Genomic DNA, 25798 nt, shown 5'->3' on the forward strand with positions numbered 1-25798 from the left:
TCAGGCATGTCTTAGGGACATCAAGGACTGGATGTCCAGAAATTTCCTGCTTCTAAATTCAGATAAAACAGAGGTTATCATTCTTGGTCCAGAGCATCTTAGGAAGGGATTAGATGGTGTTGCGATGGCTTCCAGTGCAACTGTGAGAAATCTTGGTGTTATTTTCGATCAGGATTTGTCGTTTAAACCATATGTCAATCAGGTTTGTAAAATAGCCTTTTTCCATCTCCGTAATATTGCAAAGATTAGGAAAATCCTCTCACAGAGTGATGCAGAAAAACTAGTTCATGCGTTTGTATCTTCTAGACTAGATTACTGTAATGTGTTGTTAGCAGGATGTCCAAGTAATTTGCTGAATAGGCTCCAGCTGATCCAAAATGCAGCAGCACGAGTACTGACAGGAATTAGCAGGAGAGACCACGTCTCTCCAGTGTTAGCGTCGCTCCATTGGTTACCCGTAAAATTCAGAATCCAATTTAAAATTTTATTACTTGCGTATAAAGCCCAAAACGGCTTAGCTCCGCATTATTTGCAAGACCTGATAGTGCCTTATGTTCCTGTCAGAGCTCTCCGTTCTCAGAGTGCAGGTTTACTCGTAGTTCCTAGAGTATCTAAATGTGGATTTGGAGGGCGGGCGTTCTGCTATCAGGCACCATTGCTTTGGAACCAACTTCCAATCTGGGTTAAGGAGGCTGACTCCACCACCACCTTTAAAACTAAACTTAAAACCTTTCTGTTTAGTAAAGCCTATAGTTAGTGTTTAGTAAACCTCTAGCTGGTGTTGGTAAATCTCTAGGTAGTGTAAACTTTAGTGTGTCAGAGTCGCTCCTGTAGTTTCTTGTGCTGGCCCCCCCTTCTCCTCCCTTTTCTCTCTTTTGTCCATGTTGCAGCATCCTTTGCCGGACACCGGAACCTGCAGGTGGTCGTGGGTGGCTTGTAGCTTGCATTACGGAGCACAAGTCTTTCCCTGACCCTGCACCCCAACCTGGGACTTGCTGATTGGGCCGGAGCTTCGGGAGCTGTGTGCTGGCCTGCGGTCCCCACCCCTGGTCATCCCGTTGCTGCCCCCCCCTTCTCCTCCCTTTTCTCTCTTTTGTCCTGCAGGTGGCCGTGGGTGGCTTGTAGCTTGCATTACGGAGCACAAGTCTTTTCCTGACCCTGCACCCCAACCTGGGACTTGCTGATTGGGCCGGAGCTTCGGGAGCTGTGTGCTGGCCTGCGGTCCCCACCCCCGGTCATCCCGTTGCTGCTTCCACCTGCCTGCTGTGCTGTTGCCGTCCCTGACCCACCAGTCTGGCCCTCGGCAGGAGGGTCCCCCCTGATGAGCCTGGTCCTGCTCAAGGTTTCTTCCCTCCTAAAGGGGAGTTTTTCCTTGCCACTGTTTGGCTTAAGGTTTTTCTCCCACTAGGGGAGTTTTTTACCTGCCATTGTTTATGTAATAACTGCTCGGGGGTCATGTTCTGGGTATGGGTCTCTGTAAAGCGTCTAGAGACAACTCTGTTGTATTAGACGCTATATAAATAAAATTGAATTGAATTGAATTGAATCTCTGTTAGCTTCTCTGTTAGCATCTCTGTTAGCTTCATTTTTTCAGAGCCAAACCCTTAAAAAAACAGTCAGTTTTAATACAAAGCCTCGTGCCAAATGTCACACAGGTTCCTTTATTAACAGAGGTCTGCACAATATCAACATGTATAAAACAAATGAAATAAAAATAAACTGCCTGCATATATAGAATAAAAATGCTTCTTGAATAAAATAAAACAAATATCCCTTTCCTGCATAACAATTAAATTAAAATACACTGTGCAATTAATACAATGTAGACAGTAACAGGCAGACTTTTCCACTGAGGTTGACAGTTGTGCAAATAACAAAACATTTGTGCAAATCTCAAATAAAACATTCAAGTCAATTTGTCACAAAATATATATATATTTTTTTTAAATAATCGATATAAACGATATTGTCTCGTACCATATCGCGTTTGAATATACGTATATAGATATATATTAAAATAGTGATGCACCGATTGTTCGGTAACCGAAATTGTTCGGCCAAAAATGGCAAAAAAACACTTACGGTGTTCGGTGGAAGAAGTGGAAAAAAACCGAACAATTAATAATGGCGTTGTAATATAAGGAAATAGACTGGCCGCTCCCGTAACTGTTGCACCACAAACATAAATCGTTGGCCAACCAAAAAGTAACCACATAAGAATTTTACCAACATTCACCAGGAGGTGGAACCAAAACAACATAATGCTGGAAATTAAAAAAAAATAATTTTTTTATGTTCAATAAATATTTTCTACCTTGTAATTTTGTAAAAGATTTTTTTCTTTTAAAAGCCTAAATCAAATGTATTTGATTTATGCAATGGTGAAAAAATTGGCAAAATAAATGACAAAATGCTGAAGAACCATGTTCCGTATTCGACCAAGTGTTTATTATTATTTTCGGTTTCGGCCACAAATTTTCATTTCGGTGCATCACTAATATCGCCCCACCACTAACCCCCCCCTTTCCCACCAGGAGGAGATCCGGGACCTGCTCTCCAAGGACCAGGCCCACCGGCTGGAGCTGCGCGAGCGTCCCGACACCGGCGTCTACGTCAAGGACCTGTCCTCCTACGTCACCAAGAGCGTGCGCGAGATCGAGCAGGTGATGAACGTGGGCAACCAGAACCGCTCGGTGGGCGCCACCAACATGAACGAGCACAGCTCGCGCTCCCACGCCATCTTCGTCATCACGGTGGAGTGCAGCCGGCTGGGCGCCGACGGCCAGGACCACATCCGCATGGGCAAGCTCAACCTGGTGGACCTGGCCGGCAGCGAGCGGCAGGCCAAGACGGGCGCGCAGGGCGAGCGGCTCAAGGAGGCCACCAAGATCAACCTGTCGCTGTCGGCGCTGGGCAACGTGATCTCGGCGCTGGTGGACGGACGCAGCAGCCACGTGCCCTACCGCGACTCCAAGCTGACGCGGCTGCTGCAGGACTCGCTGGGCGGCAACGCCCGCACCGTCATGGTGGCCAACGTGGGCCCGGCCTCCTACAACACGGAGGAGACGCTCACCACGCTGCGCTACGCCAACCGCGCCAAGAACATCAAGAACAAGCCGCGCGTCAACGAGGACCCCAAGGACGCCATGCTGCGGCAGTTCCAGGAGGAGATCGCCCGGCTGAAGGAGCAGCTGCAGCGGCGCGGCGGCCGGAGGAGGAGGAGGAGGAAGAGGGGCGAGGAGGGCGAGGGCGAGGAGGAGGAGGGGGAGTCGGGGGACGACGGGGACGAGGAGGACGACCGCGGGGACTACTGGAGGGAGCAGCAGGAGAAGCTGGAGACGGAGAGGAAGGCCATCATGGACGACCACAGCCTGGTGGCCGAGGACCGGGCCCGGCTGCTGGCCCAGAAGGAGAGGAAGATGGAGGACCTGCGGAGGGAGAGGGAGGCCGGGGAGATGCTCACCGCCAAGGTCAAGGTAGGAACCACCTCACGGTTTAAAGTCAAGGTAGGAACCACCTCACGGTTTAAAGTCAAGGTAGGAACCACCCCACGGTTTAAAGTCAAGGTAGGAACCGCTTCAGGGTTTAAGGTCAAGGTAGGAACCACTTCAGGGTTTAAGGTCAAGGTAGGAACCACTTCAGGGTTTAAAGTCAAGGTAGGAACCACTTCAGGGTTTAAAGTCAAGGTAGGAACCACTTCAGGGTTTAAGGTCAAGGTAGGAACCACTTCAGGGTTTAAAGTCAAGGTAGGAACCACTTCAGGGTTTAAAGTCAAGGTAGGAACCACCTCACGGTTTAAAGTCAAGGTAGGAACCACTTCAGGGTTTAAATTCAATTCAATTCAATTCAATTTTATTTATATAGCGTCTAATACAACAGATGTTGTTTCTAGACGCTTTCCAGAGATCCAGAACATGAACATAAACATAAACATAAACCCCCGAGCAATTATTACATAAACAATGGCAGGTAAAAACTCCCCTAGTGGGAGAAAAACCTTAAGCCAAACAGTGGAGGAAAAACTCCCCTTTAGGAGGGAAGAAACCTGGACCAGGACCTGGATCATAAGGGGGGACCCTCCTGCCGAAGGCCAGACTGGGGGGTCAGGGACGTCGACAGCACAGCAGGCAGGTGGAAGCAGCAACGGGATGACCAGAGGGGGGGGAGGGCCGGGAACACAGGCTAGAACGCAGCTCCTGAGGCTCCGGCCTGCAAACATACACAAAAGAGAAAAAAGAAAAAAAGAAAGAAAAAAAAAAGAAAAAAAAAAAAAAGTCAAGGTAGGAACCACCTCACGGTTTAAAGTCAAGGTAGGAACCACTTCAGGGTTTAAAGTCGAGGTAGGAACCACTTCAGGGTTTAAAGTCGAGGTAGGAACCACTTCAGGGTTTAAAGTCGAGGTAGGAACCACTTCAGGGTTTAAAGTCGAGGTAGGAACCACTTCAGGGTTTAAAGTCAAGGTAGGAACCACTTGCAGTGTTTCCCCTAGAATGTTTTTCAGGCCCGGTGGTACCACCGAAAAAACCCTAAACAGACGAGGCGCGTGGACGGCATATTGGACATGTAGCAATATAACAAAGTTTTACATTAAAAATCATTGTAGGCCTATATTGCTGAATGATATCACATCAATGAAATAATAAGATTTAATCTAACCTTTAACCAAAGTGTCATGGGCCAGAAAGGTCTGACCCCATATGAGCATTGATCTGTTCTAGATATTTCAGAGGGATCTCCATGAAAAGCTTGTGCTGACGGCATATGCCACAAAACATCCTTATTCACAATTGAGATTATATCAGTTATAAATAAAATAAAAATAAAGATTTTTTTTTTCCGGTTTTGTTATAACAGGGTTACATGCATCTATTGTCTGTTATATTAATCATTATTGCTTACCAAAAAAAGAAGCTCAATCAGAACAAAAATGTAAGCTAAACAACAAGCAGAACCTACGGCGTAGGGTACGCGGCGACGCGCAACGTACGGTGCGTGTCGCCGCGCGCAACGTACGGTGCGTGTCGCCGCGCGCAACGTACGGTGCGTGTCGCCGCGCGCAACGTACGGTGCGTGTCGCCGCGTACCCTACGCTGTAAGTCTGCGTTGGTGTAACTTGGAACCATAAATCAGCCTTGACGCTCACACGTGTGCCTGGCGCTAGGACCCAGCGAACGCCTGGTGTGTCGTCGGGCTGTGTTTTCCTTCATGCTTCCCTGCAGCGTCACATGCAAACACACGTAGGAACATTTCTTTATATCATGTTGTCTGTCGCCCGCGATATTTTTTCTTTTTTTGGCCGGCGCCATAGTTGGCTAGCTACAAACTCTATACATCGCATAATGAATAATAATATTCCCACGCTCTCAGCAGCGGTACTCGCATCGTTACTAGGCAACGAAGCAGGTTGACTCACGTTGTAGAACAGCGCTGCAGAGGCTCCTAAATGTAAATGATAATTGATTTTTTTTTTAAGGCCAGGCGGGGGGTCTCGTTTGCCTGGCGGCCCCGCCAGGCCCATACAGTGGTAGGGGAAACACTGACTTCAGGGTTTAAAGTCAAAGTAGGAACCGCTTCATGGTTCTTTCTTTCATAGTTCTTTTATTGGTTAGGGTTACACTTACACATAAACAAAACATTAAACGTTCCCTCCCCCCTGCTGTCACTCAATGATGTTAGGCTTATACTCTGCTTACTGACATTTTACAACATATGTTTGTATAACAACAATGTCCAGAGTGAGAAACCAATTGCTACAAGGCACTTGGGGCCAATCCCAATCCCCCCCTACTTTCTACCACTAGCCCTAAAAATGTGTGTGTCGTTGAGCGGCACACCCGCTTGCCGCACAACAACACACGCACTCGCCGCACAACAACACACACGCACTCGCCGCACAACAACACACACGCACTCGCCGCACAACAACACACACCCACTCGCCGCACAACAACACACACGCACTCGCCGCACAACAACACACACGCACTCGCCGCACAACGACACACACGCGCGCGCCGCACAACAACACACACGCACTCGCCGCACAACAACACACACGCACTCGCCGCACAACAACACACACCCACTCGCCGCACAACAACACACACGCACTCGCCGCACAACAACACACACGCACTCGCCGCACAACGACACACACGCACTCGCCGCACAACGACACACACGCACTCGCCGCACAACAACACACACGCACTCGCCGCACAACAACACACACCCACTCGCCGCACAACAACACACACGCACTCGCCGCACAACAACACACACCCACTCGCCGCACAACAACACACACGCACTCGCCGCACAACAACACACACGCACTCGCCGCACAACAACACACACGCACTCGCCGCACAACAACACACACCCACTCGCCGCACAACAACACACACGCACTCGCCGCACAACAACACACACGCACTCGCCGCACAACGACACACACGCACTCGCCGCACAACGACACACACGCACTCGCCGCACAACAACACACACGCACTCGCCGCACAACAACACACACGCACTCGCCGCACAACGACACACACGCACTCGCCGCACAACAACACACACCCACTCGCCGCACAACAACACACACGCACTCGCCGCACAACAACACACACGCGCGCGCCGCACAACAACACACACGCACTCGCCGCACAACAACACACACGCACTCGCCGCACAACGACACACACGCACTCGCCGCACAACAACACACACCCACTCGCCGCACAACAACACACACGCACTCGCCGCACAACAACACACACGCACTCGCCGCACAACAAGAACAACACACCCACTCGCCGCACAACAACACACACGCACTCGCCGCACAACGACACACACGCACTCGCCGCACAACGACACACACGCACTCGCCGCACAACGACACACACGCACTCGCCGCACAACAACACACACCCACTCGCCGCACAACAACACACACGCACTCGCCGCACAACAACACACACGCGCGCGCCGCACAACAACACACACGCACTCGCCGCACAACGACACACACGCACTCGCCGCACAACAACACACACGCACTCGCCGCACAACGACACACACGCACTCGCCGCACAACAACACACACGCACTCGCCGCACAACGACACACACGCACTCGCCGCACAACAAGAACAACACACCCACTCGCCGCACAACGGCACGCGCGCGCGCGCGCCGCACAACAACACACACCCGCCGCACAACAACACACACTCACAGCGGTCTTCTTGTCGTCCTCCAGGCGATGGAGAGTTTTTATTATAAATAATTGTAATCCTCCAGGCGATGGAGAGTTTTTATTATAAATAATTGTAATTCTCCAGGCGATGGAGAGTTTTTATTATAAATAATTGTAATTCCTCCAGGCGATGGAGAGTTTTTATTATAAATAATTGTAATCCTCCAGGCGATGGAGAGCAAGCTGCTGGTCGGGGGGAAGAACATCGTGGACCACACCAATGAGCAGCAGAAGATGCTGGAGCTGAAGAGACAAGAGATCGCTGACCAGGTAACTCACCTGTAAACACACCTGAAACACACCTGTAGACCAGTAAACTCACCTGTAAACACACCTGAAACACACCTGTAGACCAGTAAACTCACCTGTAAACACACCTGTAAACACCAGTAAACACACCTGTACCAGGTAAACTCACCAGTAAACACACCTGAAACACACCTGTAGACCAGTAAACTCACCAGTAAACTCACCTGTAAACTCACCTGTAAACACACCTGAAACACACCTGTAGACCAGTAAACACACCTGTAAACACCAGTAAACACACCTGTACCAGGTAAACTCACCAGTAAACACACCTGAAACACACCTGTAGACCAGTAAACACACCTGTACCGGGTTACCTGTAGACCAGGTAACAGGTAACCTCACCTGTACCAGGTAACAGGTAACCTCACCTGTACCAGGTAACAGGTAACCTCACCTGTACCAGGTAACAGGTAACCTCACCTGTACCAGGTAACCTCACCTGTACCAGTAACCAGGTAACCTCACCTGTACCAGGTAACCAGGTAACCTCACCTGTACCAGGTAACCAGGTAACCTCACCTGTACCAGGTAACAGGTAACCTCACCTGTACCAGGTAACAGGTAACCTCACCTGTACCAGGTAACCTCACCTGTACCAGGTAACAGGTAACCTCACCTGTACCAGGTAACAGGTAAACTCACCTGTACCAGGTAACAGGTAACCTCACCTGTACCAGGTAACAGGTAACCTCACCTGTACCAGGTAACAGGTAACCTCACCTGTACCAGGTAACCTCACCTGTACCAGTAACCAGGTAACCTCACCTGTACCAGGTAACAGGTAACCTCACCTGTACCAGGTAACCAGGTAACCTCACCTGTACCAGGTAACAGGTAACCTCACCTGTACCAGGTAACAGGTAACTCACCTGTACCAGGTAACAGGTAACTCACCTGTACCAGGTAACCTCACCTGTACCAGGTAACAGGTAACCTCACCTGTACCAGGTAACCTCACCTGTACCAGGTAACAGGTAACCTCACCTGTACCAGGTAACAGGTAACCTCACCTGTACCAGGTAAACTCACCTGTACCAGGTAACCTCACCTGTACCAGGTAACAGGTAACCTCACCTGTACCAGGTAACCAGGTAACCTCACCTGTACCAGGTAACCAGGTAACCTCACCTGTACCAGGTAACCAGGTAACCTCACCTGTACCAGGTAACAGGTAACCTCACCTGTACCAGGTAACCAGGTAACCTCACCTGTACCAGGTAACCTCACCTGTACCAGGTAACAGGTAACCTCACCTGTACCAGGTAACAGGTAACCTCACCTGTACCAGGTAACCTCACCTGTACCAGGTAACCTCACCTGTAACAGGTAACCTCACCTGTACCAGGTAACCAGGTAACCTCACCTGTACCAGGTAACAGGTAACCTCACCTGTACCAGGTAACCAGGTAACCTCACCTGTACCAGGTAACCAGGTAACCTCACCTGTACCAGGTAACCTCACCTGTACCAGGTAACCAGGTAACCTCACCTGTACCAGGTAACCAGGTAACCTCACCTGTACCAGGTAACCAGGTAACCTCACCTGTACCAGGTAACAGGTAACCTCACCTGTACCAGGTAACCAGGTAACCTCACCTGTACCAGGTAACCTCACCTGTACCAGGTAACCTCACCTGTACCAGGTAACAGGTAACCTCACCTGTACCAGGTAACAGGTAACCTCACCTGTACCAGGTAACCTCACCTGTACCAGGTAACCTCACCTGTACCAGGTAACAGGTAACCTCACCTGTACCAGGTAACCAGGTAACCTCACCTGTACCAGGTAACTCACCTGTACCAGGTAACCAGGTAACCTCACCTGTACCAGGTAACTCACCTGTACCAGGTAACAGGTAACCTCACCTGTACCAGGTAACAGGTAACCTCACCTGTACCAGGTACCAGGTAAACTCACCTGTACCAGGTAACAGGTAACCTCACCTGTACCAGGTAACAGGTAACCTCACCTGTACCAGGTAACAGGTAACCTCACCTGTAACAGGTAACCTCACCTGTACCAGGTAACAGGTAACCTCACCTGTACCAGGTAACAGGTAACCTCACCTGTAACAGGTAACCTCACCTGTACCAGGTAACCTCACCTGTACCAGGTAACCTCACCTGTACCAGGTAACCAGGTAACCTCACCTGTACCAGGTAACCAGGTAACCTCACCTGTACCAGGTAACCAGGTAACCTCACCTGTACCAGGTAACAGGTAACCTCACCTGTACCAGGTAACCAGGTAACCTCACCTGTACCAGGTAACCTCACCTGTACCAGGTAACCTCACCTGTACCAGGTAACAGGTAACCTCACCTGTACCAGGTAACCTCACCTGTACCAGGTAACCTCACCTGTACCAGGTAACAGGTAACCTCACCTGTACCAGGTAACCAGGTAACCTCACCTGTACCAGGTAACTCACCTGTACCAGGTAACCAGGTAACCTCACCTGTACCAGGTAACTCACCTGTACCAGGTAACAGGTAACCTCACCTGTACCAGGTAACAGGTAACCTCACCTGTACCAGGTACCAGGTAAACTCACCTGTACCAGGTAACAGGTAACCTCACCTGTACCAGGTAACAGGTAACCTCACCTGTACCAGGTAACAGGTAACCTCACCTGTAACAGGTAACCTCACCTGTACCAGGTAACAGGTAACCTCACCTGTACCAGGTAACAGGTAACCTCACCTGTAACAGGTAACCTCACCTGTACCAGGTAACCTCACCTGTACCAGGTAAACAGGTAACCTCACCTGTACCAGGTAACAGGTAACCTCACCTGTAACAGGTAACCAGGTAACCTCACCTGTACCAGGTAACAGGTAACCTCACCTGTAACAGGTAACCAGGTAACCTCACCTGTACCAGGTAACAGGTAACCTCACCTGTACCAGGTACCAGGTAACCTCACCTGTACCAGGTAACCAGGTAACCTCACCTGTAACAGGTAACCAGGTAACCTCACCTGTACCAGGTAACAGGTAACCTCACCTGTACCAGGTAACAGGTAACCTCACCTGTACCAGGTAACAGGTAACCTCACCTGTACCAGGTAAACAGGTAACCTCACCTGTACCAGGTAACAGGTAACCTCACCTGTACCAGGTAACCTCACCTGTACCAGGTAACAGGTAACCTCACCTGTACCAGGTAACAGGTAACCTCACCTGTAACAGGTAACCAGGTAACCTCACCTGTACCAGGTAACAGGTAACCTCACCTGTACCAGGTAACAGGTAACCTCACCTGTACCAGGTAACAGGTAACCTCACCTGTACCAGGTAAACAGGTAACCTCACCTGTACCAGGTAACAGGTAACCTCACCTGTACCAGGTAACAGGTAACCTCACCTGTACCAGGTAACCTCACCTGTACCAGGTAAACAGGTAACCTCACCTGTACCAGGTAACAGGTAACCTCACCTGTACCAGGTAACAGGTAACCTCACCTGTACCAGGTAACAGGTAACCTCACCTGTACCAGGTAACCTCACCTGTACCAGGTAACCTCACCTGTACCAGGTAACCAGCTAACCAGGTAACCTCACCTGTGGTTCCAGAAACGGCGGGAGCGGGAGATGCGTCAGCAGATGGAGAACCGTGATGAGGAAACTCTGGAGCTGAAGGAAACGTACAGTTCTCTGCAGCAGGAGGTCGACGTGAAGACCAAGAAGCTCAAGAAGGTACGAGCTGGAATGATGGAATTATTAAAATTAATAATAATTATTATATACAGGCAGGTGGAAGCAGCAGCGGGATGACCGGGGATGGGGGGATGGGGGGGGGACCAGGAACACAGGCCAGCAGCTCCTGAGGCTCCGGCCTGCAAACATGCACAAAAGAGAAAAAAGGGGAACAAGAAACTACAGGAACGATGGACAAACATGATAGATATGAGATATTTATAATAAATAAAAATAGAAATGGAGAAGAAGAGAAGGGAAGAGGAGGAGAAGGGTGAGACGCACAGAATCCAGTGTAGATTTCCAACATTTGATAAACACGTGACCTGAGGATAATTGTTAATTAATAATGTCGTGTCCCAGAAACTCAGTGGTCAGCATAGTCACTCGTGTTGTTTTAATCTAATTGGAGAATTAATTCCCCGTATTTTTTAGAAAATCAACTGAACGACACAAACCAGATTTTTATGTTTGTTTTAAACAGATTAAATAACACTTGCTTTGAAATAATATTTGTTGGTCAAATGTCTGAAAGAAAGGAACGTTATCTTTTTAAATAATCTAAATTCCAGACAGAACAATGGAAGCGTTGATGTTTTTCTAAATGAAAAGATCCACAGGTCCCCGGTTCCGTCCCGGTAACCGTGGTAACCGGGTTGTTTCTCCTCTCCAGCTGATTGTGATTGTGAGACGTTGATGTTCTTCTTCTCCTCTCCGTCCCGGTAACCGTGGTAACCGGTTGTTTCCTCTCCTCCCCAGCTGTTCTCCAGAACAGTGATAACCGTGGTAACCGTGGTAACCGGTTGTTTCCTCTCCTCCCCAGCTGTTCTCCAGAACAGTGATAACCGTGATAACCGTGGTAACCGGTTGTTTCCTCTCCTCCCCAGCTGTTCTCCAGAACAGTGATAACCGTGGTAACCGTGGTAACCGGTTGTTTCCTCTCCTCCCCAGCTGTTCTCCAAGCTGCAGGCGGTGAAGTCTGAGATCCAGGACACGCAGACGGAGAACAGTAACCAGCGGCAGGAACACGAGCAGATCCAGAACGAGCTCACCAGAGACCTCAAACTCAAGTAGGTGGACCTTCCTGGTCCTGGACCTGCTGGTCCTGGTCCCGGTCCTGGGCCTGCTGGACCTGGACCTGGACCTGGACCTGGTCCTGGTCCCGGTCCTGGTCCTGGTCCTGGTCCTGGTCCTGGTCCTGGTCCAGGTCCTGGACCTGGTCCCTCCTGGTCCTGGACCTGCTGGTCCTGGTCCTGGTCCTGGTCCTGGACCTGCTGGTCCTGGTCCCGGTCCTGGTCCTGGACCTGCTGGTCCTGGTCCTGGTCCTGGACCTGCTGGTCCTGGTCCCGGTCCTGGGCCTGCTGGACCTGGACCTGGACCTGGACCTGGTCCTGGACCCGGGCCTGGTCCTGGTCCTGGTCCTGGTCCTGGTCCTGGTCCTGGTCCTGGACCTGGACCTGGTCCTGGTCCCGGTCCCTAAACCTCCTCTCTCTTCAGGCACCTGATCATCGAGAACTTCATCCCGTCGGAGGAAAAGAACAAGATGGTTCACCGGGCCGTGTTTGAAGAGGAGGACGATTGTTGGAAACTGAAGCCCCTGACCCGCATGGAGGAGTGAGTATCTGTCAATCAATCACCCTCATAGCTGTCAATCAATCACCCTCATAGCTGTCAATCAATCACCCTCATAGCTGTCAATCACCCTCATAGCTGTCAATCGCCCTCATAGCTGTCAATCACCCTCATAGCTGTCAATCACCCTCATAGCTGTCAATCACCCTCATATCTGTCAATCACCCTCATAGCTGTCAATCGCCCTCATAGCTGTCAATCACCCTCATAGCTGTCAATCACCCTCATATCTGTCAATCACCCTCATAGCTGTCAATCGCCCTCATAGCTGTCAATCACCCTCATAGCTGTCAATCAATCACCCTCAGCTGTCAATCAATCACCCTCATAGCTGTCAATCACCCTCGTAGCTGTCAATCACCCTCGTAGCTGTCAATCACCCTCATAGCTGTCAATCACCCTCATAGCTGTCAATCACCCTCATAGCTGTCAATCACCCTCATAGCTGTCAATCACCCTCATAGCTGTCAATCACCCTCATAGCTGTCAATCACCCTCATAGCTGTCAATCACCCTCATAGCTGTCAATCACCCTCATAGCTGTCAATCACCCTCATAGCTGTCAATCAATCACCCTCATAGCTGTCAATCACCCTCATAGCTGTCAATCACCCTCATAGCTGTCAATCAATCACCCTCATAGCTGTCAATCAATCACCCTCATAGCTGTCAATCAATCACCCTCATAGCTGTCAATCACCCTCATAGCTGTCAATCAATCACCCTCGTAGCTGTCAATCACCCTCATAGCTGTCAATCACCCCCGTAGCTGTCAATCACCCGCATGGAGGAGTGAGTAGCTGTGAGTAATAATAATAATAATAATAATAATAATAATAATTAAAGCTGCAAGCAGCGATGAACGGGCCCTCGCACTCACGGCCACCGCCCCCATAAGCATATCAGAAATGACACCACCCACGACTTCCTATGTCAAACCATTCAAAAGTTATAGCAGAAAAAAGGGACAACCAATCAGAAGAAGGGGCGGGGCTAATTCAGGCCAATGAAGGTCAAGGACTCAATACAGAGTCCCATGACACCACCCACGACTCTTTATGTCAAACCATTCAAAAGTTATGACAGAGAAAAGTTTTCTAGGGGGCGCTGTTGAGCCGTTAGGCCACGCCCATTAATGCAAACCATGAAATATCACATTTATCGCCAGGCCTGGCTTGCGTGCAAAATATGGTGACTTTTGGAGAACTATCAAATATGGACCAATCACATGAAGGGGAGCACGCTTTTTGGGATCTAGCGTCGCCACGGTAACACTTTTGAAAGAGAAAAGTAATGCGTGGTGTCGCAGGATGGAGACGCACATTTTGATGTATAATACACCTGGGTGCACGTTACGGTTCGGGCCGTATTAACGGCCGAAGGAATGGCATAAATTTCGCCAAAATGACACGATTAATTCAAAATAGCGTTTTCTCGTGCGGCCGTGCGTTTTTCCGTGCGTGCGTTTCGTGCAGGCGTTTTTTCGTGCGTGCGTTTTTTTGTGCAGGCGTGCTTTTTTTCGTGCGTGTGTTTCGTGCGTGCGTTTTTCCGTGCGTGTGTTTCGTGCAGGCGTTTTTTTCGTGCGTGCGTTTTTTTGTGCAGGCGTGCGTTTTTTCCTGCGTGTGTTTCGTGCGTGCGTTTTTCCGTGCGTGCGTTTTTTCGTGCGTGCGTTTCGTGCAGGCGTTTTTTCGTGCGTGTGTTTCGTGCGTGTGTTTTTCCGTGCGTGCGTTTTTTTCGTGCGTGCGTTTCGTGCAGGCGTTTTTTTCGTGCGTGCGTTTTTCGTGCGTGCGTGCGTATAGGTTATATTTGTGTGTGCATCAAAAATACATTTGTATATCTTGTCCTACGCACGTGTGAATTGTTCTGTGCATTTGCGAATTATGAGACTGTTCTAGCTCCATACGTGTTGGTTGTGTGTTACCATGGTGATGTCTCTGTTACCATGGTGATGTCTCTGTTACCATGGTGATGTGTGTGTGTTCCAGCCAGCACCAGATGATGTCCAGACCCGTCTCAGCCGTCAGCTACCGGAGACCCCTCAGTCACCACGCTCAGCTGGCCATGATGGAGAAACCTGGGACCCGGTACAAGGTATGTGTGTGTATATGTATATGTATGTATGTATATAAAAAAAAAAGATGGCTGCCGGTAAGCAGTGAGAGACAGAACACGCACAAACAACCAACTTTAAATCTTGGAAAAACTCGGAAAATCGAGACCACATCAAAAGGAAACTTAAACTGCTTCAAAGCATTTGGACAGTGAACTTTATTGCAGTAAAAAAGAGAGAAATATGGGAAAGAACAGAGATACGAGACAACAATCAAGACTGGCCACAAACAATTCACCTGTGGAAAATCACTCTGACGAGGAGGTGGAGGAAGGCGCGGTGGGATTAACAGAAATACTTAAAGAAATCAAAGGATTCCGCACAGAAACTGCTGGAAATTTTGCAACATTGACCAAGGACATCAACGACCTAAAAGATTGTGTTGGAGATCTTAAGAAAAGAATGGATGAAGCAGAGTCAAGAATTGCGCAAAACGAGGATCATGAAATCAATCTGACCAAAGTGCTCATTCACAATTTGCGCAAACAGCAACAATTGGAAGCAAAGTGTGAGGATATATATATATATATATATATATATATATATATATATATATATATATATATATATATATATATGTATATATGTATATATATATATATATATATATACATATATATATATATATATGTGTATATATATATATATATATATATATATATATATATATATATATATATATATATATGTATATATATATGTATATGTGTGTGTGTGTAATTGTTCCTCCTGTCATCTCGGTGTTTCCACCGTTTTATTCCGGTCCTGTCCCCCCCCCCTCTCTCTGTCCCCCCCCAGGCGGAGAACCTGCTGGACCTGCACCTGGACCCCCCCTCCAGGACCACCCAGGAGTACCAGGAGCCCGTTATCGCCCCCACGGTGGCGGCGGCCCTGGAGGACGCTCTCCGGGACGAGGACGAGATCCAGGTGGACGCCTCGGGGTTCTACAGCCCCGGGGGGGGCCCAGGGGGCCCGGGGCTGCCCTCCGGGGCCGGGAACAGGAGACCCAAGTCCGGGTAAGACCAGGTCCTGGTGCAGGTTCTGAGGGGGAGGGGGGGGGGGGGCTGCAACGATTCGTCGACGACAAAAATCCATAATCAAAATTGTCGCCAAACGTGTTTTTCCAACAGAGTGAGGCGTCTCACTCCTACAGGGCTCGGTCGTCTTGACATCATCATTTGGTGGATCCGCCATGTTGGAAGCTAGATTAGCTGCTAGCTTAGCTGCTAGTTTAGCTGCTAGCTTAGCTGCTAGCTTAGCTGCTAGCTTAGCTGCTCGTCGGCTCGCTTGGATCGCGGCTGTAACGACCAAACATAACGTTCCACAGTAAACACAAACAAACACTCACACAGACCGGGGTCTGGTTTTATTCCCCACTTCTCCAGATAAACGCAGTAGCTGGCCAGCTCTCTGCGGTGCGATTAACCCCAATCTGCAGATAAAACTAGTTTGTTGAGGAAAAAATATTAACTCTATTTGTAGCTGCAGAGGAAAAAAATAATCTCACGAGGAAAACAAAAATATTGCTCACGCCTCGGAGCCTCTTCAGCATAATATAGCAGTCAAAAAAAAGAAGAGAGAAGTAAGAGGGATACAAAACATGTACTGTATGTTGTACTATTATACAAATTTATTGAAACACATGGCGAGTCAAACATTTACCAAAGCAGCTGCCAAACTCTCGCTTCACATGGATCCAGACCGTTAATAATCATTATTTTCTCCATATTCCGCTCCCTGGCTTCCTTGTTTAAGGTTCCCGGTAAATTCCATTTCCTTTCCGACATTTTAACATGTTTTTTGCGTTCCGTCTGTTCACTTTGTGCTACCACACTGCTGTTTGTTTACACTCACGAGGCTGCCAACATGGCCGCCGCGTCCCAGAATGCACCTTGGTGACTAGTAGGGGTGTAACGATACACTAATCTCACGATACGATACGATACACGATACTGAGGTCACGATAACGATACGATATTATAGCAGTATTTTTTTAACAACCTTGAATGAGGAAAATATGACTGGAAAAAATTGTCTTTTATTTGAACACAAAATACAAAACAATGCTGTGTGTTTGTCCTATTGTTACAGTTTGTAATGCTTTATAACTGTTTAAGTTTTAAAGAGAAAGCCAGGCCAACCATTTTCCACAAACTGAACTAAAAGTAAATGTCAGGTTTGCATTATGATCTTCAGTTTCAGACAAGTAACTGAATAGTTTCTCTATGTATGATTTGACTTTTTTCTTTCTAATTTAACAAGTAAAATTAAATAAATAAAAGTAAATAAATACATACAATTTTACATGATAAAAAAGATTGATTCATGCTCACCTTATAAATGTAAGAGGAGATTTAACCCTGTCCCCCCTCTCGTCTCTCTGTCCCCCCTCTCGTCTCTCTGTCTCGTCCCTCTGTCCCCCCTCTCGTCTCTCTGTCCCCCCTCTCGTCTCTCTGTCCCCCCTCTCGTCTCTCTGTCCCCCCTCTCGTCTCTCTGTCCCCCCTCTCGTCTCTCTGTCCCCCCTCTCTGTCCCCCCTCTGGTCTCTCTGTCCCCCCTCTCGTCTCTCTGTCCCCCCTCTCGTCTCTCTGTCCCCCCTCTCGTCTCTCTGTCCCCCCTCTCGTCTCTGTCCCCCCTCTCGTCTCCCTGTCCCCCCTCTCGTCTCCCTGTCCCCCCTCTCTGTCCCCCCTCTCGTCTCTCTGTCCCCCCTCTCGTCTCTCTGTCCCCCCTCTCGTCTCTCTGTCCCCCCTCTCGTCTCTCTGTCCCCCCTCTCGTCTCTCTGTCCCCCCTCTCGTCTCTCTGTCCCCCCTCTCGTCTCTCTGTCCCCCCTCTCTGTCCCCCTGTCCCCCCTCTCTGTCCCCCCTCTCGTCTCTCTGTCCCCCCTCTCGTCTCTCTGTCCCCCCTCTCGTCTCTCTGTCCCCCCTCTCGTCTCTCTGTCCCCCCTCTCGTCTCTCTGTCCCCCCTCTCGTCTCTCTGTCCCCCCTCTCTGTCCCCCCTCTCGTCTCTCTGTCCCCCCTCTCGTCTCTCTGTCCCCCCTCTCGTCTCTCTGTCCCCCCAGGAGACCCCGGACCGCCAAGAAGTCCAGCACCCCCCCCGTCCGGGTTAGGACCGTCCAGCCCCGGAACCCCGCTGTACCCCCGGGCCCGGGGCCTGGTGCCCAAGTGACCCGGTCCCCCCGGGCCCCCAGGTCCCCCTGGGGCCCCCAGGTCCAGCCCGGGGCCCCCAGGTCCAGCCCGGGCCCCTGGTCCCCCCGGGACCCCCAGGACCAGCCCGGGCCCCCAGGGCCCCCCAGGTCCCCCAGGTCCCCCTGGGGCCCCCAGGGCCCCCCGGGGCCCCCAGGTCCCCCAGGTCCCCCCGGGGCCCCCTGGTCCCCCCGGGGCCCCCTGGTCCCCCCGGGGCCCCCAGGTCCCCCTGGGGCCCCCTGGTCCCCCCGGGGCCCCCAGGACCAGCCCGGGCCCCCTGGTCCCCCCGGGGCCCCCAGGTCCAGCCCGGGCCCCTGTGCCCCCCGGGGGGAAAGGTGTGGCCCCGTCCCCCTGAAGACTCTAACGCTGCTTTCTAGGTCCGAACTGTAACGTCCCGGCATGAACTCTCCTGCAGGTTCTTCCTGAACGGAATAAACCTGGAAATGGAATAAAGTTTACACTAAACTCAACACGTACGGGGGAGAATCAGGAATCAGGGCCGTCCTCCCTAACCCTAACCCTAACCCTAACCCTAACCTAACCCTAACCCCTAACCCTAACCCTCCCTAACCCTAACCCTAACCCTAACCCTCCCTAACCCCTAACCCTAACCCAACCCTAACCCCTAACCCTAACCCCTAACCCTAACCCCTAACCTAACCCTAACCCTAACCCTATCCTAACCCTAACCCTAACCCTACCCTAACCCTAACCCTATCCTAACCCTAACCCTAACCCTATCCTAACCCTAACCCTACCCTAACCCTAACCCTAACCCTATCCTAACCCTAACCCTAACCTAACCCTAACCCTATCCTAACCCTAACCCTACCCTAACCCTACCCTAACCCTATCCTAACCCTAACCCTAACCCTATCCTAACCCTAACCCTACCCTAACCCTAACCCTAACCCTATCCTAACCCTAACCCTAACCTAACCCTACCCTAACCCTAACCCTACCCTAACCCTATCCTAACCCTAACCCTATCCTAACCCTAACCCTAACCCTAACCCTACCCTAACCCTCCTAAAGGAGATAAATATTTAATCCCTCCTAAAGGAGATAAATATTTAATCCCTCCTAAAGGAGATAAATATTTAAGAGAGGGAGATTTTTCTTTTATTGTGCATTTATCGAAAAAAGTCGAAATGTCGAGATTAATGTTGAAATACAATTTTGAGAAAAAAGTCTAAATGTATTTCAACTTTATTCACGAAATTTCGACTTTATTCTTGAAATTGTATTTCAACATTAATCTCGACATTTCAACTTTTTTCTCGAAGTTCACAATGAAAAAAAATCTCCCTCTTAAATATTTTTTCTCCTCCATGGTCCTAATAATCCTCCGTATAATGTAATAAAACCCAATAATGTAAGAACTTCACCAGTAATATAATAAAATATCCTGACAGATATTGTAATAACATTTTTACTGATAATGTAAAACCTTATTGGGAATTTATTACATGGAACTCAAAGTCTGCAATTTAACCCAATAGTCATTCTGGTGTTTCAAATCCAGCGTTTATAAAATTATTAGATTCTTAAAACACAAAATGTAGAAGTCTGGACTGAAAATGAACCAATATATTACATTATTTGTCAAGTATTACATTATCAGTTTTGGAAAAAAAAAGACCCACCTGAAAATGTAATAAATTCCCAATAATGTAATAATGTTTTACATTATTGGTAAAAATGTTATTACAAAATTGGGTTTTATTACATTTTTGTTTGAGTTAAGTGCAGATTTTATTACATTTTCAGACGTTATTCCATTATAGGAGCTAAACTCCCCACAAACCCGCTCACGTCCCGGTTCTGGTTCTGGTTCCGACGGCCTCGGGTCAGAACTTAACGTCACCTGTAGCTTGGCATGCTGGGAAAAGCTCCGCCCCCTCGCTGCACTGCATTCTGGGAGATTGTAACTGCCACGTGAAGGAGAAGAAGCGGGAGATGAGAAGAATCCTCCGCTCCACCCTCTGCTGCCGGGCTTGTTTCCATGGCGACGGTAGCCACGCCCCCATTAGCCACGCCTCCATTAGCCCCGCCCCGTTAGCCCCGCCTCCATTAGCCCCGCCCCGTTAGCCCCGCCTCCTTCCTCACCTGCTCGGGGATCCGTCGCCGTCGGTTACTGAATATTAGAAACACGTTGACGGTAATCTTTAGTCACTTTTACAAATGTTTAAGGAAATAATCAAATAAGGAAAAAAAAATAATTTATTGCAATCTTTTTTTATATAAACAGATTTAGATATAATTTTTATATTCTTTGGTTCTTTGAAATAGTCTTATTTTTTCCAGCGCTGTAATTTAATGTTGAGACTTTATTGTTTGCGTCTCCGAGCACGACGTGCACGAGTCACGGACCGTACGAGCACATCACTGGATCTGAACTTCCTGTTGGACCCACTTCCTGTTGGACCAACTTCCTGTTGGACCAACTTCCTGTTGGACCAACTTCCTGTTGGACCAACTTCCTGTTGGAACAACTTCCTGTTGGAACAACTTCCTGTTGGACCGACTTCCTGTTGGACCGACTTCCTGTTGGACCGACTTCCTGTTGGACCAACGGTTCTGTTGGACCGGAGCCGGTTCTGCCGGTTCTGGTCGTCTGTTTAGTTTCTTTAATTAAAGTTGATTCAGTTGATTCAGAGTTTGTGTTTTCTGTTTCTGCCTGGATCGATTGAAATTCTTTATTCAGTCTCATCACAAACAAACATTATTCTATTCAATTCAATTCAATTTTATTTGTATAGCGTCTAATACAACAAACCAGGATCTTTCCAGAACATAAACATAAACATAAACATAAACCCCCGAGCAATTATTACATAAACAATGACAGGTAAAAACTCCCTTAGTGGGAGAAAAACCTTAAGCCAAACAGTGGCAAGAAAAACTCCCCTTTAGGAGGAAGAAACCTGGACCTGGACCTGGATCAGGTCCTGGTCAGGACCAGGACCTGGACCAGGAACAGAACGCCCGCCCTCCAAATCTACATTTCTCTCTAGGAACTACGAGTAAACCTGCACTCTGAGAGCGGACAGCTCTGCCAGGAACATAAGGCTCTATCAGGTCTTGCAAATATTGCGGAGCTGAGCCGTTTTGGGCTTTATACGCAAGTATTTTTATTTTTTTTAACCTTTATTTAACCAGGAAAAGAAACACATTGAGATTAAAAATCTCTTTTGCAAGGGTGTCCTGGCCAAGAGGGAGCACAAGATTTCAGATATTAAAATGTACAGAGGTGGGGGGTCACGTGATGCACCGAGGAGGATAGACGTGCTGCTTTTGGTCCCCTCGCTGGATTTAAATTAAACAATATCTCTGGTTTTTCCCGATGCTCAAACTGTGGTTAAACTATCTTTAAATCGACATAGACGTGGAACATTTCATTGGAAAACTTTTTCACTATGCCCAAAAAAAGAGAAAATAGGAAAAAGAGCATCAGGTCGACGGCTAGCGAAGCGGCAGCTAACCCAGGCGATGATACAGAGCCTGAATCCTGCACCGAGCCCGGAGAAGACTCCGCCGGCATCACTACCGAAGGCACAGTGGTTCAACAGGTGACACGCAATATTGAGAAGATGCTGGACACTAAATTCGCTGATATCCTGAAACCAGTCACAGAGATGTCTGAAAAGTTAGACAAGCTGGTGGGCAGACTGGAGACGGTGGAACAACGAGTCTCCGATCTGGAGGATAACGCAGCGGCGTGTGCGCCACGGCTTACATCGGTGGAGTCAACGCTTAAAAACATGATGGAAAAGCTGGAGAATTATGAGAACCAGAGTCGACGAAAAAACGTCAGGATTATTGGACTGAAAGAAGGCACTGAAGGCAAAAACGCACCCGCGTTTTTTGCTGCGTGGATCCCTGAGATCTTGAACGTGGACATGCAAGGGGAGCGGCTGAAGATAGAACGAGCGCACCGGGTGGGACCGCCAGCGGGAGCCGCCGGCAGACAAGAGTCCCCGCGCCGTCCTGCTGAGGCTTCACGACTACACTGACAGACAGAGGATCTTAACCGCGGCGAGAAACAAGGGCAGAGTCATGGTGGATGGTCAGGTAGTGTCTTTTTACCAGGACTTTTCTGCAAGAATCTGCAGACGCGCGCAGAAGGCTCCGGGAGGCGGGGATCAAATACGCATTTGCGTATCCAGCTGTGATTAGGGTTCTCCCTCCAAATGGAAAACCGATCTCCCTTTCCACAATGAAGGAAATTAACAACTACCTGAAGACGCTCCCTGCTACGCAGTGACTATCATTTTACCTGTGACCAGGTAAACACAATAAATATCCTAAAGAACGGTATGCACAACGCTCAGTGAGCAGTCGGTAACATTAAGACAATTTTGTTCATCTTAATTTTAAGGACACTTGTACACGGGTATTTATAATAATAATAATAATAATAATAATAAATTGTATTTATAGAGCGCATTTTCACCTGAAGAACAAGTCTCAAAGCGCTTACAATAAAGATTAGAAAAAAAGAAAAAATAGAAAATAAAAATAAAAGAGAAATAAAAATAAAAAAAAAATTAAAAAAAATAAAAAAGCTAAATTAGCAAAAAAAGCACAAGGACATTCTAAAAGACCAGGACATCAGGGATAGGCTTTCTTAAAAAGTAACGTTTTTAAGTTTTTTTTAAAACAGTCTGTGGTCTGGGGGGCCTCAGGTGGTCAGGCAGGAGTTCCAGAGCCTTAACTGCCTGGAATGACCGATGTTCTGGGGGGGTGGAGGTCGTGTTTGTTCTGGGGGGGTGGAGGTCTTGTTTGTCAGCTGAGCGGAGGGTTCTTTGGCAGATTTGGGGTGAGATGAGGTCCTGCATTTCCATGAACACAGTGGTAGGTGAGCAGGGAGATTTTATATTCAATTGGGTGATGGATGGGAAGCCAGTGGAGGGAACGGAGGACGGGTGTGATGTGTTCAGTGGAGGGAACGGAGGATGGGTGTGATGTGTTCATGTTTTCACACCCTCATCAGGATCCTGGCAGTGCTGTTTTGAATAAGCTGGAGCTTTTGAAGGCTCTTGCCAGGAATCCCGATGAGGAGTGCATTGCAGTAGTCGAGCCTGGAGGAGACAAAGGCGTGGACCAGTTTTTCTGCGTCTTGAAGAGTCAGAAATGGGCGTAGCTTGACGATGTTTCGTAGATGGTAAAAGGAGGTTTTGCAGAGGTGTTTGATGTGGGATTCAAATGCCAGATGGGGGTCGAACTTGACACCCAGATTGGTGACTGTTTTGGGAAGTGGGATGGTTTGGCCAGAGAAGGAGATGCTGGTTATGGATGATGAGAGTAGCTGGTGGGGAGTACCGATGAGAATGGCTTCAGTTTTAGAGCTATTTAGCTGTAGATAGTTGTGGTTCATCCACGCCTTTATCTCCTCCAGGCAGATGGAGAGTGCAGATGGTGAGGGTGTAGTTTCAGAGGAGGTGCAACCAGTTTTAACGTACAGTTGTGTGTCATCGGCATAACAATGAAAAGAGAGTCTTCCTAATGATGTGACCAAGAGGAAAGATGTAAAGGATGAAAAGGGTTGGACCGAGCACCGATCCTTGGGGGACCCCACAGGTGATGTTATGTATACTGGATTTGGCGTTCCCCAAGGCAACAAACTCAGTTCTTCCAGTGAGGTAACTCTTATTGCAGAAGAGGTTTCTGAGATTGATCTCCCACTCCTCTAGATATGCGCCATCAGCGCCTCTTTTTCTGAAGTATCGAGTCTTACCTATTGGTAAGGTGAATGCCTATCAAACATGCCTCTTTATTCATAAGTTTATATACAGGAAACAAGATCTGCCTATTACTTTTCACAATTTCTTTATTCTGACAACAGACTTTCACTCATATCAAACAAGGTTTAGTAACAATAGCTTATCTATACCGTCCTCCCGAACCTCAAGTCACCAATTCAACATTACCTATAGAGGCCCCAAGCTCTGGTCTGACTTAAACTCTTCACTGAGGTCCACCTCCTCCCAATGCATTTAAACTCTTCACTGAGGTCCACCTCCTCCCAATGCATTTAAACTCTTCACTGAGGTCCACCTCCTCCCAATGCATTTAAACTCTTCACTGAGGTCCACCTCCTCCCAATGCATTTAAACTCTTCACTGAGGTCCACCTCCTCCCAATGCATTTAAACTCTTCACTGAGGTCCACCTCCTCCCAATGCATTTAAACTCTTCACTGAGGTCCACCTCCTCCCAATGCATTTAAACTCTTCACTGAGGTCCACCTCCTCCCAATGCATGTTCAAAAAAAACCTAAAGGAATTTTTACTTTCCACAGGAACCTAATTTACTTTCTCTACTCGACCTTTAATTTTATCGACCTTTAATTATATATTCTTTCTCATTGTTCTGCTTTTGTCACATTTTTGATTCTTTCTTTGTGTTTTTTACTATTAGTTGTTTCAAGTACTTGAATTCCTGTTGCTATTGATCTTTGTCTTTTGTTGTTGTTTAGCTCATGCATGCTGTCTGCTTGTCCTTTGTTTTGTTTTTTTGACAGGGGTGGAACCTTGTACAAGTTCGCTATAGAACTTCGTTCCCTCCTTGCGCAGTGCTTTATGCATCTTATGCAAACTCTAAACTCTAAACTCTAAAGGTAAGAGTGGAACCATTTTAGGGCGGTGCTGGAGAGTCCGAAGGTGAACTGTAGGCGGTGTAGGAGGATCCTGTGGTCGACTGTATCAAATGCAGCGGTCAGGTCAAGCAGGACAAGGAGGGATGGAGAGCCAGCATCTGCTGCCATCAGCAGGTCGTTTGTGACCCTGACCAGTGCTATTTTTCACTTTACTTTATCTTTCGTTCACTACTGTTTTTTACATAGTCGGCGTCATGCTGGTATTATGGCTGGAATATAATCCAGATGAGGAGACCAGGGGCCTGTACTACGAAGCGGGATTTGGGGTTAGCGAGGTAACTTCAGGTTTAACCCTGGGTTTTCAGGACTACGACGGTGGTTCACTTCTTACCGGGGTACATCGCCATGGTAACTTATGCTGAACAGCTAACCTGCTCCGGAGCAGGTTATGTTCGAGATACAGATCGCCGGGTATAAAAGCACCGCCCACTGACCAATCAGCTCTCTTGGAAAATGAATCCAGTGGAGCTCGGTGCGCGGATCGTGAGAGGATCCCTCCGATCTTCTTCTTGTCATTTTTTTTCTGTTTGCTGCAAGTAATGTCAATGCTATTTCATTGTGCTTTTGTATACTGATATCATCCTAAAACAGAGAGTGATAGAAACACTAAAGCCTTGTACTTGTTGTACTTCTAAGATATGAAAGTGAGCCTACTTACCGCTTTGAATTATGTTTTTATATTTATTTTTTATTTGCTCCCATGTGCGTTTCACTCCGCTGGGGTTGCAGCTGAAGAAATGAGGCTACAATTGTCATACACGCCATCAGAGCCGGATTAAATAAATGGACTACACTAGGCAGACTGTGATTTTTGGGCCCCCCTCCATCGATGTTATTTATGAAATCTTAAACTTACCAAAGTTACTAATAAAAGTTAATTCACATTTTACATAGCATAGTCATAGTCAAGTTGGTTCTTTGTATTCCAAAATAAGTCATGTGT

General features: G+C 48.2%; 1 protein-coding gene across 2 annotated transcripts in view; it reads left to right on the forward strand.

Moving 5' to 3' along the window:
* The window catches only part of kif3b (kinesin family member 3B), a 44453-nt gene extending 23605 nt beyond the window's left edge, over positions 1-20848 (forward strand). For both annotated transcript variants that reach the window (XM_061736915.1, XM_061736916.1), the window contains 8 exons: positions 2535-3476; positions 7432-7533; positions 11151-11273; positions 12225-12343; positions 12771-12887; positions 14891-14996; positions 15814-16031; positions 18072-20848. In XM_061736915.1, coding sequence (XP_061592899.1) covers positions 2535-3476; positions 7432-7533; positions 11151-11273; positions 12225-12343; positions 12771-12887; positions 14891-14996; positions 15814-16031; positions 18072-18585 — 2241 coding nt within the window. In that variant the 3' untranslated portion in view covers positions 18586-20848. The remainder of the gene's footprint in view (positions 1-2534; positions 3477-7431; positions 7534-11150; positions 11274-12224; positions 12344-12770; positions 12888-14890; positions 14997-15813; positions 16032-18071) is intronic.
* The last annotated feature ends 4950 nt before the right edge of the window (positions 20849-25798 follow it).

This window comes from Cololabis saira, chromosome 12 (genome assembly GCF_033807715.1).
Source record: "Cololabis saira isolate AMF1-May2022 chromosome 12, fColSai1.1, whole genome shotgun sequence".
In the NCBI taxonomy this organism is placed as follows: Eukaryota; Metazoa; Chordata; class Actinopteri; order Beloniformes; family Belonidae; genus Cololabis; species Cololabis saira.